Source organism: Scyliorhinus torazame, chromosome 7, assembly GCF_047496885.1.
Source record: "Scyliorhinus torazame isolate Kashiwa2021f chromosome 7, sScyTor2.1, whole genome shotgun sequence".
NCBI classification, from domain to species: Eukaryota; Metazoa; Chordata; class Chondrichthyes; order Carcharhiniformes; family Scyliorhinidae; genus Scyliorhinus; species Scyliorhinus torazame.
The window spans coordinates 312702182-312720696 of record NC_092713.1 but is presented as its reverse complement, the minus strand read 5'-3'; the positions used below and the strand labels follow the sequence as shown (position 1 = coordinate 312720696).

At 42.6% G+C, this 18515-nt stretch overlaps 1 protein-coding gene across 3 annotated transcripts in view; it reads left to right on the top strand.

Annotated features, from left to right (window-relative positions):
- LOC140427204 (protein diaphanous homolog 1-like) overlaps positions 1 to 18515 on the top strand; it is a 464569-nt gene that overhangs the window by 205669 nt on the left and 240385 nt on the right. For all 3 annotated transcript variants that reach the window (XM_072512804.1, XM_072512803.1, XM_072512805.1), the window contains 3 exons: positions 676 to 740; positions 4099 to 4278; positions 17417 to 18004. In XM_072512804.1, coding sequence (XP_072368905.1) covers positions 676 to 740; positions 4099 to 4278; positions 17417 to 18004 — 833 coding nt within the window. The remainder of the gene's footprint in view (positions 1 to 675; positions 741 to 4098; positions 4279 to 17416; positions 18005 to 18515) is intronic.

Below are 18515 nucleotides of genomic sequence, written 5' to 3'. Positions count from 1 at the left end.
TGTTCAATTCTGGTCGCCACACTACCAGAAGGATGTGGAGGCTTTAGAGAGGGTGCAGAAGAGATTTACCAGTATGTTGCCTGGTATGGTGGGCATTAGCTATGAGGATAGGTTGAATAAACTCTGTTTGTTCTCACTGGAACGACTGAGGTTGAGGGGCGACTTGATAGAGGTCTACAAAATTATGAGGGGCATAGACAGAGTGGATAGTCAGAGGCTTTTTCCCAGGGTAGAGGGATCGATTACTAGGGGGCATAGATTTAAGGTGCGAGGTGCAAGATTTAGAGGAGATATACGAGGCAAGGTTTTTTTACACAAAGGGCAGTGGCTGCCTGGAACTGGCTGCCGGAGGAGGTGGTGGAAGCAGGGACGATAGTGATGTTTAAGGGGCATCTTGACAAATACCTGAATAGGATGGGAATGGAGGGATACGGACCCAGGAAGTGTAGAAGATTTTAGTTTAGTCGGGCAGCATGGTCGGCGCAGGCTTGGAGGGCCGAAGGGCCTGTTCCTGTGCTGTACTTTTCTTTGTTCTTTGAGACTCATCAATGAAGTATTAAGATATTGTCCAAGGGCAAGCATTTATTTTTCCTTTGTTTTGTTTCAATGTTGGAACTGCACAGTGTGTCAGGTTGGAAGTGCCTAACAACACTCGGATGGGTTTATGTTTTGCAGACAACTTGATTGACAAAACCAAAGTGGAAATCAGTGAAACTAAAGCCGCAGAACTGGAGAAAAAGGTAATTCAGCAAAAAAAGTTAATTTAGTTTTGAAGGTAGGTATGGCCTTTGCACAACATGTGATAGACAGCTCTACTCCGAGCCAGCCTTGGAGATGTCAAGCAGTCAGGCTTTTAATAAAGCACTGTTGGAACATTCAAACAGCTGGCTGTTAATAGTTTCATATAGAGATGTTTGCATTTAATAGTTTGACAAAAAAGGTTAGCTGTAGCAGTGCTTAGTAAATAGCATAGTACATTTTCATTAAAAAATTAATTCAGCTGTCAGTGGCAGTGCACATCAGACTGCCCCCTGTATTCCATTGCAAGGTGATTCTGGCCTACACCTTCCACACGCACTTCTTGTATTTTTATTAATTTAGGAGTTGTTTTGATGACTGCTAATAATCTGTTAATTTTTTCTGAGATTATTATTTCCAGTGTTTGATTGGCTGTCGTTAATTTGGTTTAACCTTCTCCCTGTTTTTTGAGCCAGGATGTAATATTTGCAAACCTCTAGTACTTTGGCACCACCCCTCTTTCTATGGAAGGTTGGAAAATTGTGTTCAGTATCTCTGCACTCTTCTACTCTAACTGTCCTCCTCTGAAATATCTCACCTGAGGCAGGAGTGAAGAAAAAAAGCACAAAACAATCGGCCTCTGCGGGGAAGGGAGGACTGAGTCAACTAGGCAAATGGACAAATAAGACACGGTTTGGAGAAATTGCCAAATTCTAAGTGATTTAAGAGGTTGTCAAAGCCCAGATCATCCATCACTTTATATTTTATGGCATTGGTTTGATTATGTTACTTGACCTTGCTTTCACTGACCTCCGTGGGATAAGAGTGAGTGAGGAAGGAAAGAACAGATGAGAGAGGAAACTGATGAAGATACCCTGATATTCTGGTCCAGGCTCTTCTTTTTTTTATAATAAGGTCCTTTTACTTGGTTCTCCAAAAAACATACACTGGGTTATTTTAGTTTATTGTAATTGAAAATGCTTCTGCTTCTATACAGTATTTATTTTCGTTTCTCATTTTCTCCTTCTATCACCTATCTCTTCTCTCTTTCTCCCTATTTTTCTCTCTGTCTAATTTTCTTCCCTTCTCCTTTCTTATCCTACTCCAAATCTTCATCTTTTCAATGAAAGACATTTGGAGAGCTGGTGCATCCCATCCGAATGGCCTCTGCACAGTAACAGTCATGTGATACTCTGTGGATGAATGTTCAAATCTCACCTAGGCAGCTGGAGGATTTTAAATTAAATTAATTAATAAACATGGAATGAAGTGCGAGTCCTATTAATACTCATCACAAAATACCAGCTTGTCATAAAAACACAACGGCTCACTCTTGTCCTTCAGGGAAGGAATTCGGGCATCCTACATGCAAACCCAGACCCGTAGCAATGTGGTTGACTTTTAACTGCCCTCTGAAATGGCCCAGCAAGTCACTCACCACCATTCAAGGGGAAATAGGGATGGGCAATGAATGCTGGCCTTGCCAATAATGCCCACATGCTCAGAACAAATACTTTTATAAGTACCAATTTGTGATTTTTAAAGCTTTATTGGAACTCTACGTCTTTCTGTAGTTTCTCTCCATTGTTTGTTCATGCCCTTTCTGAGCTCATCATATATGAGGCGCACCTCCTGGTTCATTGACGCTATTCCTACTAAACTGCTGACCAACCACTTTCCCTCCCTGTCCCCATGCTAGTCAATATTGTGAACGGTTCTCTCTCTCTGCCTCCAGTTATTGTCACTCTCTCTGTGTCTCCAGTTTTGTCACACTCTCCCTCAATTCTGCTGTTGTCGCCACTCTCCTTAAAAAAAAAAAACCAACAATTTGTCCTTACAAAAAACAAAAACAATCTGACCTTGCAAACTTTCTTCTCCAAAGACTTTGGACGTGATGTCACCTCCAACATCCAATACCATCTTTCCTTGACCTCTCTATTTGAATCTCTCCAGTTCAGTTTCTGTTCCTGCCACAGTACTGCAATAGCTCTTATCAAAATCACAGGTGACATTCTGCATGCCTGATTAGGCAAACTGCTCTTCCTCATCCTTTTCGATGTGTCTGCAGCCTTTGACACACTCTGGTAACAGTCTGAGACTAACTCATTCTTTTGCAATCTTTAAGTTCATGTTTGTCCTCTGAAATGACCTTCCAGCAACATATTCACATCATTACTAATACCGTCTATATTTACTTCCAAGATTATTTTACTTTGTCCCTGCCTCAGCTCTTCTAATGCTGAAGCACTCATTCTTGCCTTTGCTACCTATGTGATTGACCAATCCAACACCCTCCTAGCTTGTCTCCCACTTTCAACCCTGCATAAACATGAAGTAGTTCAAAACTCTACTGCATGTGTCTTAACTCGTACCATCTGGTTCACCTATGCCCGTTAGGGAAGGAAATCTGCCATTCTTACCTGGCCCAGTTTACATTTGACTCCAGACTCACAGCAATGTGGTTGACTCTTAATTGCCCCTTCAAGGGCAACTGGGGATGAGCAATAAATGCTTGCCCAGCTAGTGACATCCACATTCCAAGAACAAATTTTAAAAAATATATTGTTCCCTACCACCCGCGGTGCTTGCTGACCTATATTGGCTTTAAGACGAGCAATGGCTTGATTTTCGAATTCTCATACTTGTTTTCAAGTCCCTCCACGGCCTTGCTCCTCACTACCTCTGTAATCTCCGCCAGCCCCCCCCCCCAAAAAAACCCTCCCAAGATATCTATGCTTGTTTAATTCTAGTCTCTTGAGCATCCCTGATTTTAATTGCTCCACCTTGGTGACTTGACCTTAGCCTGTCCATCTCTGGAAATTCCTCAATTCCTCACTGCACCTTGCGCCACTTCTCCACCTCACTTTTTCTCCTTTAAGGCACTCCTTGAAATCTACCTCTTTCGCCAAACTTTTGGTCTGGTAATTATGTCGTCCCATCACCAAACTGTCTTATTAATTCCCATCCCAGTCACTGTCTCCATTGACATCATTTTCATTGTTCCCAATCGTACATACAATGTTATGTGGAGAGAACAGGTGAATGGGAATTATTGGATAAAAGCAAATTACTGCGGATGCTGGAATCTGAAACCAAAGAGAAAATGCTGGAAAATCTCAGCAGGTCTGGCAGCATCTGTAGGGAGAGAAAAGAGCGAACGTTTCGAGGGTCATCTGGACTCGAAACGTTCGCTCTTTTCTCTCCCTACTGATGCTGCCAGACCTGCTGAGATTTTCCAGCATTTTCTCTTTGGTTATGGGAATCATTGAATGGCTCTACCAAAGAGATATGATTGGCTGAATGGCCTCCTCTGCTGGAATGTTCTGTTTGCGATAAATACTTTTGTTATTTTTAAAACAGCTTGATTTGGAATTGACAACTCGACACGAACTCCAGGTGGAAATTAGGAGAAAAGAAACCGAATTTGAAGTGAAGGTCTCTGAGTTTCAAGCAAAGCAACAGGTGCTAGAGACTGATAAAACCCAGGTGGAGACTGATAATAAGAAACTGCAGAGCGAGATTAGTCAACTAAAGGATGAGGTAATTCACTCAAAATACTGTGTAACATGCTGCATGTTAACTCCCTGGAGCACTGCAATCGCTCTCTAGCTTTCCAAACGTGCGCTTGTTTGGTATGGGGTGATCGAACTAAGATGATTGAAATGATACATGGAATAGGTCGAGCAGAAACGGAGAAGTCTTGTTGGGGAAAACTGCCAAGGCGTGGTGGTACTCAGAAAATTAGGGCCAAGCCATTTGGAGGTAAAATTAAGAGATCCCTTTTCACACAAAGGGGGATGGAACACTCTACCTCCAGTTGAAGCTTTCAGGACTGCGAGTGATAGATCTTGTTGGGTGAGATCATCTGGGATATGAAGCAAAGGCAGGGGAATTGAGTTCAGAAATAGATCTGACCCAATTGAATGACAGAAGAGGCTTGAGAGAACTGAATGGCCTTCTCCAATACCCATGTTTCAATTTTTTCTTAATTAACTATTATTGGAGTGAATGTGAAGAGATGTATCAATAAACATTGTGACTTGTCCCAATACTTTAAAACAAATCTGACAAAACATTCTAAATATTGACTTGTACAGCTGTTTGATCATAAGATATGTTTTTGTAACCGCCAAACAAACAATGTTGATGGTAAAATGCAACTGGGTCAGGATCAAGACAGGCAACATTTGATCAGCCATTTGTTTTACAACCCACCGTGTCCTCTGTTCTTTCTATTATGGTCAATAGCAAGTATGATCTGGGTAGAGGGAGAGTATACTGGGTGACTCATCCGCTACCCTGTTGTCTTCACATTTTAATTACCTGCTTTGGTGACGAGGATGTTTGTCTATCAAGTGTCAAAAATATATTTTACCACCATACTGTCAAAAATGTAGCCTCTAAGCATTTTGTCATAGGAAACATAAAAATGGGAAAACACTGATGACGGTCAGCAGCAGGCCAGGCAGCCTCTCGGAAGAACACTTCGCCAGCTAACCGCTCAGATTAGAATCCATCATCAAAACTGGTTTTGAATTTGACCACGTCCCAGCAGTTAACATTGCTGCCATCTGCTCAGATGCAGTCTCACCTGTTGAGCGTTTCCAAAACCTTTTTCTTGCCAAACTTTCACCATCTGCTGCCTTTTTATGCTTTTGTGTAACCCGAGTTCAGTTAGTAGTTAATGGCCACGGTTTGCATATTTCACTTGTGGCTGCCTCTATTCCCATTGGAGGGGATATCAAAAAGGCTGAGCATTTCTTTCAATCTGTATGTAGCAGAAACTTGATCTCTTCAACAAACTTTGTTTTAATGATGTCGCGTTTGTGCAGACATTCCTCTCATGGTAATAATCCACACATGGTAAAACTGTGTCTGGAAGCTTACTGTGTTCCCACTTTATAACCAATTAATATTTAGCCAGCCTGGGGCAAGAGTACATTCTTTTCAAGCTTTATTAAAAAGTTGTCTATTAATAGTGTCATGAAATTGCAGTCATATGTTTGTCAAGTGCATGCCTCAGCCCCATTTGTAACACTGTTTCCCCACCAGAATTCCGTTCACATTTATATAATATCTGACTGCACGTCTCCTGGTGCGAGCAACCCAGGAGAGATCCTGATGGCAGTCCCATCTCACATTTATTACTTGACCTACATATTAATGCAGTATCTCACAGCAGCGGGTATGTACCTTTCTTCCTTTGCGTTATTCACTCCCGATGAGGGACAGCCAAGGTTTCAGCTTGCTAAAGCAACCCTTTATAAGATTCTTGGGTTAAAAAAGCAGTTCCTTTCTCGGCAATGCCAATTCTCCCACAAATCTGAACATGGATCATATCTCTAGTATTCCACATCGGTAAAGTACGTTAGATTCTTGGTTTTCTATTCCATGTTTTGAAATGAAATCAAAATCAAAATTAAATTAAATGAAAATCGCTTATTGTCACAAGTAGGCTTCAAATGAAGTTACTGTGAAAAGCCCCTAGTCGCCACATTCCGGCGTCTGTTCAGGGAGGCTGTGCGGGAATTGAACCATGCTGCTGGCCTGCCTTGGTCTGCTTTAAAAGCCAGCTCTTTAGCCCTGTGCTAAACCAGCCCCTGTAAGGTGTCTGGGGGTGGAAGAGCAAGGAATTGCGACTAGTTGGATCGCTCTTTCCAATAGCTGTTATAGGTTTGATGGGTCAAACTACATCCTTTGGTCCCGTATGATTCTATGGTTCCTAACTCCAACTGATGAGTAAAGTGACCAATGGACCTCTTGCCTGCTTTCCTTGCATTTTTCAAAAGCTTAGCAATAGCTGACTTGTGAAATCATGAATTTGCAAAGATTCTTGGGATGGAAGCTGTCATATGGAATCGTATTGTTGCTCAGGATTTTCTGAAGCATACTTGGCATAAATACTTGGGTTTGGAAATTTGTCATAATCCTACAGCAAATCCTCAGTTGTCCTTGCAGTATTCATCAAAGTGGTCATTTAAACTCAGCTTCTGCGGTCAATGGGCGTGTTGATTAGCAGAGATTTGATAATGTATCTTCAGGCAAAGCGCATTATACTTTGGTCTCCAAGAAGGAGACTTAATTTCTGACCAAAGACCCTTTCCTCTCAAAGTCCAGCGACTGCCACAAGATGACCCCTTTGGCTAAAACGATGGAGAAGGCACTGCCCTTTGATGCTGATACTTGTATGATATATGGATGATAATCTGCTTCTCAACAGTCACCCTTTTGTCATGGTTCATCTTCATCCTGACTTGATTTTTTTGAGTCAGCTTCTTGTAACTTCTGTTGAACACCTTCCTCTTTGTAAAGCAAGTACTCTAAAACAGCTCTTGATATCTTTGGACATGCTGGGGATCTGCTTTAGAACTTCTTGCAGCCACCCAGATTGCTCACTGGCTGTTCCTCTTGTGAAGGAAGGTGACGAGTAGCAGCAGCTGAATATAAGTGGGAAGCTGTTGCAAGTGGGCCTGATGTGGCACTATATGCCCAACCTTTAGATCGCAGTTCCATCTCGAGACATTGTATTGTCACAGTTGTTCTTGCTGGTCTGGCGGTATGATCCTGCTGGTATTTAGAAACAGAAGTCCAGTATTTTATTAGTTAGTTAAACCATTTGTCAAAATGAGATGTACTTGCCAACAGAAAATGAAAACTCTGAGCCTTCCTTTACATGTGCATATTAAGAAAAAAGACAGTTCCCTCTAGTTGGAAGTACACACCAGCAAAAATAGATCAGTTTATTACATGGGAAGGAAACCTTTGACAGAACGGCAGACTTTATTGAATAACTTTAGGAAATTATGCAGTGTTCTGGCAAGTGGAAGCCGCACCTGGACCTCTAACCTGCCGTCTTCCTTTGTAGACATTGATGATCCTACCTGATGTTTCCTGTGTTCACGGTTTAATGTGTAGCTATTTAAGGTATGGGATATCTGTTCTCTTCCGTTCTGCTCTGGACTTTGCAGACCCACAGAATTCTGAAGTGTGGCCGCTCTTGACAGAGCACTGATCTTCCCCCACCCCCTCAATGGACTGCCCTCCTTTGCAGCTGAAAACTTTCTCATCTGCTTTACACAAATTACCATTCCAAACTTGAAGTCTGGCACGGGCAGTGGGATTATCTCCCAGAAGTTTATGTATTGTATTGTGCTACTCTAGCTACGGGGATTGACTTTTTTTTCCTTTTGGGCAGCTTCCTTGTCTGTGGCAAGAATGCTGCATCTGTTCCTGGTGCTATTTCCCTTTCAGTGTATGTGATCTTTCCTCCCAAGTCACAATGGATAAAGGGGAAGCAGAAATCTGCTCTGCATCATGACCATTGTTGGCCCTTGTTCTGGCAAATGTGTGGATTTAATGTGATTAATGTAGAACTATGCTGACTTAGATGGAGGTTAGAGATGAGCAGAAAAGTTAGTTTGTTTTGAGTCAAACTAACAAGCTTTTTTAAACCAAAAACTTAAATTTTCAATGCTTCGTTGTGATTAGTACATGCTATAATTTGTACTTCACTGCTGATGTTTTGGGAGCAGCTGATTCCTAATGTTGCTGAAAAGATAAAAGAGAGGCAGAACCAACACTATTACCCAGTAAATGTTTACTTTAGCAGCTGTTCTATTCACTGATCAAGAACAGTGCTTTTTTTGTGCCTTTTCTTTGGTATTTAAAAAGTGCTGCCAGTGATGTTTCAGTGAATTTTTCTTTCTGCGTCAGCACAGTTTCGCAAACAAGTTCACTTTAAAAGTAGCTGTTGGTTTGAGATGCATAGCAATAACGAGCTATGCTTGACTTGATTATAGATGACTCTTATTTTAGATTAATTCAAATTGCTCGTTCCATGCTATTAGGCAATTCAATTTTTTTGGTTTAAAATTATTTTAAATGAACAATAAATTGTTTGTTTTAAACCGCTTGAGCCCTGCAGCCTGAAAAATAAAACTTATCCAGAATTTTTAAATATCTTTCTAAACCACTGTAATTTCTTGTAGAAGCCTACAGATTTTGTCGGTGCCACATAATTTTTGAGGCTTGAGTAGGGTATTTAATCAGGAGTTAAAGTTGAATAGATCACTTTTGCGAGAAACATGCTCAACAATTGTTTCTTGTAACAAAAACTGAATTAATGAGGTCCATTGTATTTGTAATCCGAGTTCATGTTTAAGTCACGCTTCCTGAATGCGCTCCCTTCCCTTTACTTCAGTCCTTTTAAAGCAAAGTTTCCATATGCCGTGCCTTTGACCTTTCATTCCTGTTGCAGTGCTGTTTGCACCAAATAGCAGAAATTCGGAGCGGCACATGGGCCATCTGGCCAACTGTTGCAAGTTAGCTATTATGGTACCATTGTGGCACCCAGAAAGCCGACAGCTTAATGATTGTAATAAACTAGGCACTAATGTGGAGCCAGAATAGAGAAGAAAATACTTTTGTGAATTCCATAAGACATCTGCCCAAGCTCCTGCATTCCACAAAAACCCCATTGGATGAAGACGCAGCTTTATCATGTTCCGTCCATATGTTTGGCCAGGCCTGCTTCAACTGTTTTGCATTACAATGCTGTACCAAAATTCTGCTCACGGAAAGAATCAATATCTTTTCAGTAACTCCAGGATATGTCACCCTGTGGAAGAGAGTGTTTGAAAACCGGACTGCCCACCATGATGATGGACAATCTGGGTGAAAGAGAGAACTAAGTGTAAATCTCTGCTGTTAACTCTTGGCAGTCGACTGAGACGAGGTTGTATCAGATTCCAGCCCACCTTCATTTGAAACGTTTTGTGTCCAAATTAGAGAAGAGCCTATGCCAGATCAATTTCCAGTCTGTTTCTTGTAACAAAGCAAGTGATTGCTTTTATGTTAGTTGGGAGGATAAATTGGTTGCATGCCTTGCATATTCACTAAGAAGAATTAAGCAGAACTTAGACAATGTAAACATAAAACCTGCCTGTAGTTGAGTCTAAACTTCTTTATTCTCCCAAATAATCCATTGGCTCCCTTGTTTTCCAGCCCTTGTTAAATTAAAATAAATATTTGCTTGTACCATGTGAATGAGAGGCATTCTGTCTTATTCTGATAGTGAAGGGCAACGAATTAAGATTGAAATTGAAAGAGAGATAAAGATGAAAAATGTCAATAAATGATCAGGTATTACCAGGCCCTGATTTTAAATGCGTTTTTATATTGTTGGATAAAAGAAAGATTGAGGGAGGAAGGAATTCCACAATTTTGTGATTTGAGGAGTTAATGTATTAGATGGGAGAATGTTCTTTTTCACAACAAGGATGCAGGGAGAAGGAAGTGTGCTCTGTTGTTGTACGGGGGTAAACTGGCCGACAAATGGATTGAGCTTTCCACTTGGTGCAGAGCGTGGTTATTCCTATCAAGGTGACACAAGCAGCAGCTGTTGGCAGCGCTCCGAGCAGGATACTGAGAACAAAAGAAATAGGAGCAGGAGTAGACCACATGGCCCCTTGAACCTGCTCTGCCAATCAATAAGATCATGGCTGATCTTCAGCATCTACTCCACCTTTGTGCCTGCGTGTCATATCTCTTGATTCCCTGAGAGACCAAAAATCTGTTTATCTCGGTCTTAAATGAATTCAACAATGGAGTATCCACACTCTGGGGTGGAGAATTCAAATGATTTAAAACTGTTTGAGTGAAGAAATTTCTCCTCCTCTCAGTCCTCAATGAGTGGCCGCTTTTACTGAGAATATGCCCCGGTGTCCTGGATTACCTGGCCAGAGCAGGGAGGGGGGCAACCTCTCAGTGTCGACCCTATCAACTCCCTTCAGAATCTTGTATGTTCCAATGAGTTTGATGTTGCAGTGCAAGATTGATATTTGGCATGTAGATAAAAGGATTCCATGAAATGATGGTGTAAAATTATCCAATACTTTCTTTGCCTCATCACTCAGCTATTTCCTTCTAAATGGTGCCTTGTGGATGCGAGAGGATGGGTTGCTGGTAAATGAGGTCATGCATTTTGTAACCGGTATCGATTTAGTTAAGTGTAGCTTTCATGGGATAAAAGTTTATTTTGGTGAATTTAGATTAAAAATCTCATTCAATGTGAAATAGATGGATTATGCAATGCTCCATTAGTAAATTACACAATTTACAAAAGAAAATCACAAGTGATCTATGGATTATTTTCTGTTCCCTGGCCCGCTATATATTGCCAAGTCTCTCATGCAGCTCTCCGAAATGAGCAAAACCAAGATTTATAATAATTTTGACTGTTTTATAGTGATTAGATTTTTTGCCTTTTATTAAATCATTTGTTCCAAATCTAAAGATTATGGAACAAATAAACACCTCTAGTTAATGGGCGTAACCCCATTTTTTGATATTTTACTCAACTCAACTCCGATCATCCCAATAGGACCATGGTAGTTTTAGAATGCACTCCAGGTGTCCAGATCGAGTCTTGCTAATGCAAAGAATTGGCTCTTAGGAGGAGGATTAGGCCATTCAGCTCCTGGAACCAGTTTGCCATTCATTTTCATCACTGTGTCTCTTCGTAATCATTTGTACCCTGAATAAATATCCATAAATCCTAGTTTTGATATTTTCCATTAACCTAACCTGAATAGCTTTTTGAGAGAGTGTTCCAGATTGCCACCATATTAAGTATTCAAAATAATAAATATTTATCCTTATATTAGAAAATCTTCCTGCAACATACCTAGACATGAGAACAATCCCACAGTAAATGTAGTGAGGCTCCTTCTCCAGTTCCACCTTCTCGAAACCTTAAGTTCCAAAGGCTGCTGTTTTCAATCTGCATGGGATACAGTAAAACTTGTTCAAAATCTTATTATTGGATATCAAAGTTGAGACCTAAGGAATGCACATCGATTATCATTTTCTCAAGTAGGTGAGCACCCATCTATTGCATTAAACTATCCTGGTTTCAGGGGAAATATCTTTTTGACAAAATAGCAATAGGGCGGCACGGTGGCACAGTGGTTAGCACTGCTTACTCACAGCGCCACGGACCCGGGTTCAGTTTCGGCCTTGGATGACTGTCTTTGTGGAGTTTGCACTTTTCTCCCCTTGTCTGCTTAAGTTTCCTCCGGTAGCTCAGGTTTCCTCCAAAGAAGTGCAGGTTAGGTGGATTGGCCACGCTAAATTGCCCCTTGTGATGTGCAGATTAGGTGGGGTTACAAGGATAGGATGGGGGAGTGGGCCGAGGGAGGGTGCTCTTCAGCAGGTCAGTGCAGACTCGATGGGCCGAATGGCCGCCTTCGGCACTACAGGAAATCTATTCTAATATTTTAATTTTTTTCAATACGTATGTCCAATTAAGGGATAATTTGGCATGGTCAATCCACCTACCCTGCATATCTTTGGGGTAAGACCCATGCAGACACGGGGAGAATGTGCCTAATGTTTAAAATGGAAATTGCATTTTAAGATATCTTCCAAAGTTATAAAATAATTTGTTTCGTTTCCAACCCATAAACCATGCATCCATTGTGCAACATTATCGCTTCTCCCATATAGCTGTTATACTGACTGAATCTTCTCCTGAGTGATAGGATGCAAATACAAGTCATGTAATTCATGCTCCAATAACACTCAAGAAGCTCATCACCATCCAGGAAAAAGGAGCCTGATTGATTGGCACCCACCCACTTTAAGCATTCACTCCCTCCACCGATGCACAGCGGTTGTGATGTGTACCATCTACAAGCTGCACTGCAACAATTCACCAAGGCCTCTTTGATAGCACCTTCCAAACCTGCTACTCTACCACCAAGAAGAACAAGGGCAACAGGTGCATGGAAGCACCACCACCTGCAAATTCGCTTCCTGATCCACACACCATCCTGCTTTGAAACAATATCGCTGTTCCTTACCCTGGAACTCCCTCCCTAACACACGCTGTTTTCGGTTTGATTTGCTCTTCTCTTGTTTTCTGGACTCCTCAATTGAAATGAAAGTTCAGAATTTAGTACTCTATACCTTGCATACGAAATAGAAGCTTGGGTAGACTGACATTTTTGAGCCTGCTCCGCCACTCTAGTATCATGGCTGATCTTCTCTCTCAATTCCGCTTTCCCGCCCTATCCACAAATCCCTTGATTCTCTTGGAGATCGGGTGATCTTGGTCTTGAATATGCTCATATTCTGATTTCTAAAAGGTATGGGATAAAGTGCCATCTAAAAGGTTACTGCACAAGGTAAGAAGTCATTGGGGTGATATACCAGCATGAATAGAGGATTGGCCAACAGGCAACCAGAGACTGGATAAATGGGTAATTTGCAGGTTGGTAAATTGTATAGGTCATTGGTGAGGCCACATTTGGAGTGCTGTGTGCAGTTTTGGTGTCTATGGAGGGAGTGCATTGAAGGTTTACCAGGCTGATTCCTGGGATGGCGGAGCTGTCATACGAGGAGAGACTAAGTCGGTTAGGGATTATATTCATTGGGTATTTAGAAGCGGGAGAGTGGACGTCATAGAAACTCATACCCTATCTAATTCTGTTCGAATTTTAAGTTCAGAAAGTGTGTTCCCGATGGTGGGGTGGAGTCCAGAACTAGGGGTCATAGTTTGAGGATAAGGGGTAAACCTTTTAGGACTGAAGTGAAGAGAAATTTCTTCACCCAGAGAGTATTGAATCTGTAGAATTCACTACCACAGAAAGTAGTTGAGGCCAAAGTGTTGTGTAATTTCAAGAAGGAATTAGATATAGCTCTTGGGGTTGAAGGGATCAAGGGATATTGAGGGGGAAGGTGAGATCAGGGTATTTAACTTGATGATCAGCCATGATCATTATGCATGGCAGAGCAGGCTCAAATGGCATCCTGCATCGATTTTCTATGTAACTAGTGGGTATTGTATTAATGTATTAATGCTGGGGTCTCAACTGAATAAAATCTATAGTAAAGACTTGGATGAAGGGACCAACTGTATTGTAACTAAATTTGCTAGCAATACAAAAGATCGATAAGAAAGCAAATTGTGAGAAGGATATAAAATGTCAGCAAAGGTATATAGATAAGTGAATGAGCAAAAGTTTGGTAGATGGAGTGGGGAAAATGTACGGTTGTGTCCAGATTGGTAGGAAGAATAGAAAAGCAGCATATTATTTAAATATAGATAGACTGCAGTATAAAGAGATCTGGGTGTCCCTTGTACAAGAGTCACTAACAGTTAGCATGCAGGTACAGCACATAATTAGGAAGCAAAACGGAATGTTGGCCTTTATTGTGTGGAGCCTGGACTATAAAAAGTATAGAAATCACGCTGCTAAAGGTACAGGGCTTTGGTGAAACTACACCTGGAGCACTGTGTGCCATTTGATCTCCTTGCTTAAGGAGGGATACACTTGCATTGGAAGCGGTTAAGAGAAGGTTCAGTAGGTTCTATTCCTGGAAGAGTTGTCATATGAGGAAAGGTTTAACAGGTTGGGCTTATCCGAAGTATGAATGGTAATCTTCTTGAAACATAAGATGCTGAGGGGGTGGATGTTGCGAGCATGTTTCCTATGGGGCAATTTAAAACTAAGAAGCAAAGGCGGCACAGTGGTTAGCATTGCTGCCTACGGCGCTGAGGACCCGGGTTCGAATCCCGGCCCTGGGTCACTGTCCGTGTGGAGTTTGCACATTCTGCGTGGGTTTCCCAAAGATGTGAAATGAAATGAAATGAAAATCGCTTATTGTCACAAGTAGGCTTCAATGAAGTTACTGTGAAAAGCCCCTAGTCGCCACATTCCGACACCTGTTCGGGGAGGCTGGTACGGGAATCGAACCGTGCTGCTGGCCTGCCTTGGGTCTGCTTTAAAAGCCAGCGATTTAGCCCAGTGTGCTAAACCAGCCCCAGTGCAGGTTAGGTGGATTGGCCACGCTAAATTGCCCCTTAATTGGAATAAAAAAACAAATAATTGGGTACTCAAATTTAAAAAGTAAAATAAATAAAACTAAGAAGCATAGTTTAAAAATTGGGGGTCTCCCATTTAAGATGACAAATGAGGAGAATAACTCCAGTGAATCTAAGCCCTTTGAACTCTATCTCTCTCTCCTCACCAAATAGCCCCTCTTCTCAAAAATCAATCTGAACCTTGGTTGCATTTCCTGTTAGGCAAGTTAGGGTAATAAAATTGCACGCAGTACTCCATGAGTGCTTCACCAAAGCAGCAATTTAATTGCAGCAAGACTTCCTTTATGTTGCACTCTAATATCTCACCTTCAAGGCTAACATACTGCTTGGCTTCCTAATTGTTTGCTGCACCTGCATGTTAACTTTGCTGGTTCATGTACCAAGACACTCCAGTTTCTGAGTTCTTTTGTAGCTGAGGCTGCCTGCAAAGCAGACGTGTGTTTGAACTAATGTTCTCATGAATTGACTGAAAGGTCCAAGAAATTAGCAAGTGGAACATTTGAGATCATTTCCATTTGATAGTAATGATTCACCAGGGAGGCTCGGCGGTGCTGGCGGAATATGGAGCATCTGGTTCACATTGGGACTGTATTTGCGGTGTGTAATTTGGGAGGAGAAAATTAGTGTACGTGCTTCCTGGCCATGTGAGTTCCATTAAAGAGCCAGTCTCACTCAAATCATGTTGAAATACCCAACTTTGAGAAAAGGTTCAGAGTCATGGCAGCAACTCGGCCTAACATTAAAAAAATGGGACTTTCGGGGAAACTGGAACCCGACGGCTTGAGAAGCTATTTAATAATATTTTGGAATCATGAAGCACAGAAGAAAGCCATTGGGCCCCTTGTGCCTGTGCTAGTTCTCTGCAATTTGTTCTACTAACCTGTTTCCCATGACCATGCAAATGTTAATTTGTTGCAAGAACAACGTCTCATCTTCCGATTAGGCACTTTACAGACTTCTGGACTAACATTGAGCCCAACAACTTCAGACCACGAACTCTGTTCTCCATTTTGAATTTTGTTCACACCCCCAAGCAAGGCCAGTCTGTATCTTGTTCTCACGTTTTTGCTTTCAGACAGCTCTGGCCTTTATTCTGCTATCAACACCTACTCTGGACCAATGCTTTATTCTTTAATAAAACCAAAATAGTGCAGATGCTGGAGATCTAACATGTCTGGCAGCATCTGTGGTAAGTGAAGCAGAGTTAACGTTTTGAGTCTAAGGTATAATGTCTCCCCTGTATCGAGAAGATGAGCTGCTATCTCACTTGATTTTACACTCTTTCCAGCTAAGTATGTTTCGCACCAAACTCTCAGCAAGTGTTTCATGTGCCAGTACTTTATCCCTGTTGCAAAATTTCTTCCAGTCTTGCCTCTGAACTGATGGAACTGTGCCATGAAGCAACCCTATTTTACCATTCTTGTAATATTAGTGCATCAACTTGACTTAAAATATTGAGTCACGAGAATCTTGTTTAAAGTCTAGAGTCTGTTGAAGAAGCAGTGGTCAAATTAGCATACAGATTGGTACAGATCTTTGTCCAGCCTCTGTGGCTGTCTTTGTACACAAGTAAAAGCACTCCGAAGTAATGGGATTATATACCTCCGTTGGATATGAATCGATTGTTGATTAATGTTTTTTTTTACTTGTACAAATATTCTTGTCTTTGTTTAAATCATTAGTGTTAGTAAGATGGCACCATCAAAGATCAGGGGCGAGATTCTCTGACCCCCTGCCGAGTCGGAGAATCGCCGGGGGCTGGCGTGAATCCCACCCCCGCCAGTTTCCGAATTCTCCGGCACCGGAGATTCGGCAGGGGCGGGAATCGCGCCGGTTGGCCGCCCCCTCCCCCCCCCCCCCCCCCCCCCGCGATTCTCCGGCCCGGATGGGCCGAAGCCCCGCTGCTAGGATGCCTGTCCCGCCGGCGTGGATTAAACCACCTCTCTTACCGGCGGGACAAGGCGGCACGGGCGGGCTCCTGGTGGGGCGATCTAGCCCCGGGGGGTGCCCCCATGGTGGCCAGGCCCGGGTCGGGGCCCACCAATCCGTGGGCGGGCCTGTGCCGTGGGGGCACTCTTTTCCTTCCCGCCTTCACCACGGTCTCCACCCTGGCGGAGGAGGAAGAGACTCCCTCCACAGCGCATGCGCGGGGATGCCGTGAGCGGCCGCTAAAGCTCCCGCGCATGCGCCGCCCGGCAATGTCATTTCCGCGCCAGCTGGCGGGGCACTTCCGCCAGCTGGCGGGGCGGAAATCAGTCCGGCGCGGGCCTAGCCCCTCAAGGTTAGGGCTGTGCCCCCCAAGATGCGGAGGATTCCGCACCTTTGGGGTGGCACGATGCCCGACTGATTTGCGCCGTTTTGGGCGCCGGTCGGCGGACATCGCGCCGATACCGGAGAATTTCGGCCCAGATCTTTACCATAAATGTTCGAAGTCTATTATGTAACTGAGTACTTTGCCCTTGGTGGACCTGGCAAAGTTCTGTATTTAGTTACCTTGACTAAAGATGTTTTTTTTCGCCAAAGAAAATGTGTTTTCAGGTTTTTCTGTATTTTCGGTCCTTCTTACATTGTTCCTAGTGTTACTGTGATATGGACAATTAGACCTGTTGCAGACATTGTACCAATGTTACTTGTGACTTTGAACTATTAATTTTGTGTTTCTTATCAAATTATTAGATTTGTGTTTAATTTTAATGTAAAATATTTTTATCTTGGTCATTTATTTTGTGAAAACTGCAATAGTTATTTGATTCTATAGCCTCATGAGTTCACAATGTGTTAATTTTACCACAGCGTACACTATTATCCAAGGACTTGGAAGATGCAAAGACAAAGTTGGCCAACATTCCAAAAGAGTTGCCCCCAGCACCTGATCAGGTGAACAGGCCATCACCACCACCAGCACCACCTCTACCGGGCCAAACGGGAATACCTCCTCCACCTCCATTACCGGGCCAGATGGGAATACCTCCTCCACCTCCATTACCAGGCCAGATGGGAATTCCTCCACCACCGCCTCTACCAGGCCAAACGGGAATACCTCCTCCACCTCCATTACCGGGCCAGATGGGAATTCCTCCACCGCCTCCGCTACCAGGGCAAATGGGAATACCTCCTCCACCTCCATTACCGGGCCAGATGGGAATTCCTCCACCGCCTCCGCTACCAGGACAAGGTGGACCGCCACCACCACCTCCGCTACCAGGACAAGGTGGGCCGCCACCACCACCTCCACCACCTGGGTTCCCTGGAATTCCTCCTCCACCACTTGGATTTTTTGGCGGTCCTGTTGCTCCAGCCGTTCCCGTTTTGCCATTTGGGCTGGCACCAAAAAAAGAGTACAAACTGGAAGTCCAACTCAAAAGACCTAACTGGCCAAAAGTAAGGATATCCTGCTTTCAATATTTAAGTGTTGAACTAGCATATTTATTTGGTAGTTGCAATTGTTGTTTTGATGTTCTATTGGCAATTAATATAATCTGTAATTTTTATTTCAATATTTAACTTCAGAATGTTCGCAAATAATTCCTCTCTGTTATAGCAAGCACATTATAAATACAAACACTTTGTGGTTAAGAGATTTTGCTCAACTGTAATACTAAACTAGTTTTTCTTGCTGACGGGTTCCAACTGCTCTTCCCTTGTCTGGGATACCTAACAGTACCACAATACATTGCGTTCTGTTCACCATAACTTGTTTGCACTGAGTGCTGAATTTGGTGCATTGGAGTGCGATAGTGAGAGTTTGGTGACCGAGGGAGTATAAGGCTTCATTTTTATCTAAAGTTTAGTCTTTCTTTCATTTAGTTAATTAACTTAAAAGTTGCTGTTTGGTTTAGAAGAAGGTGAATTTTCAATAAGCTTTAAACAGGCTTCTACTTGGAGGCACTTG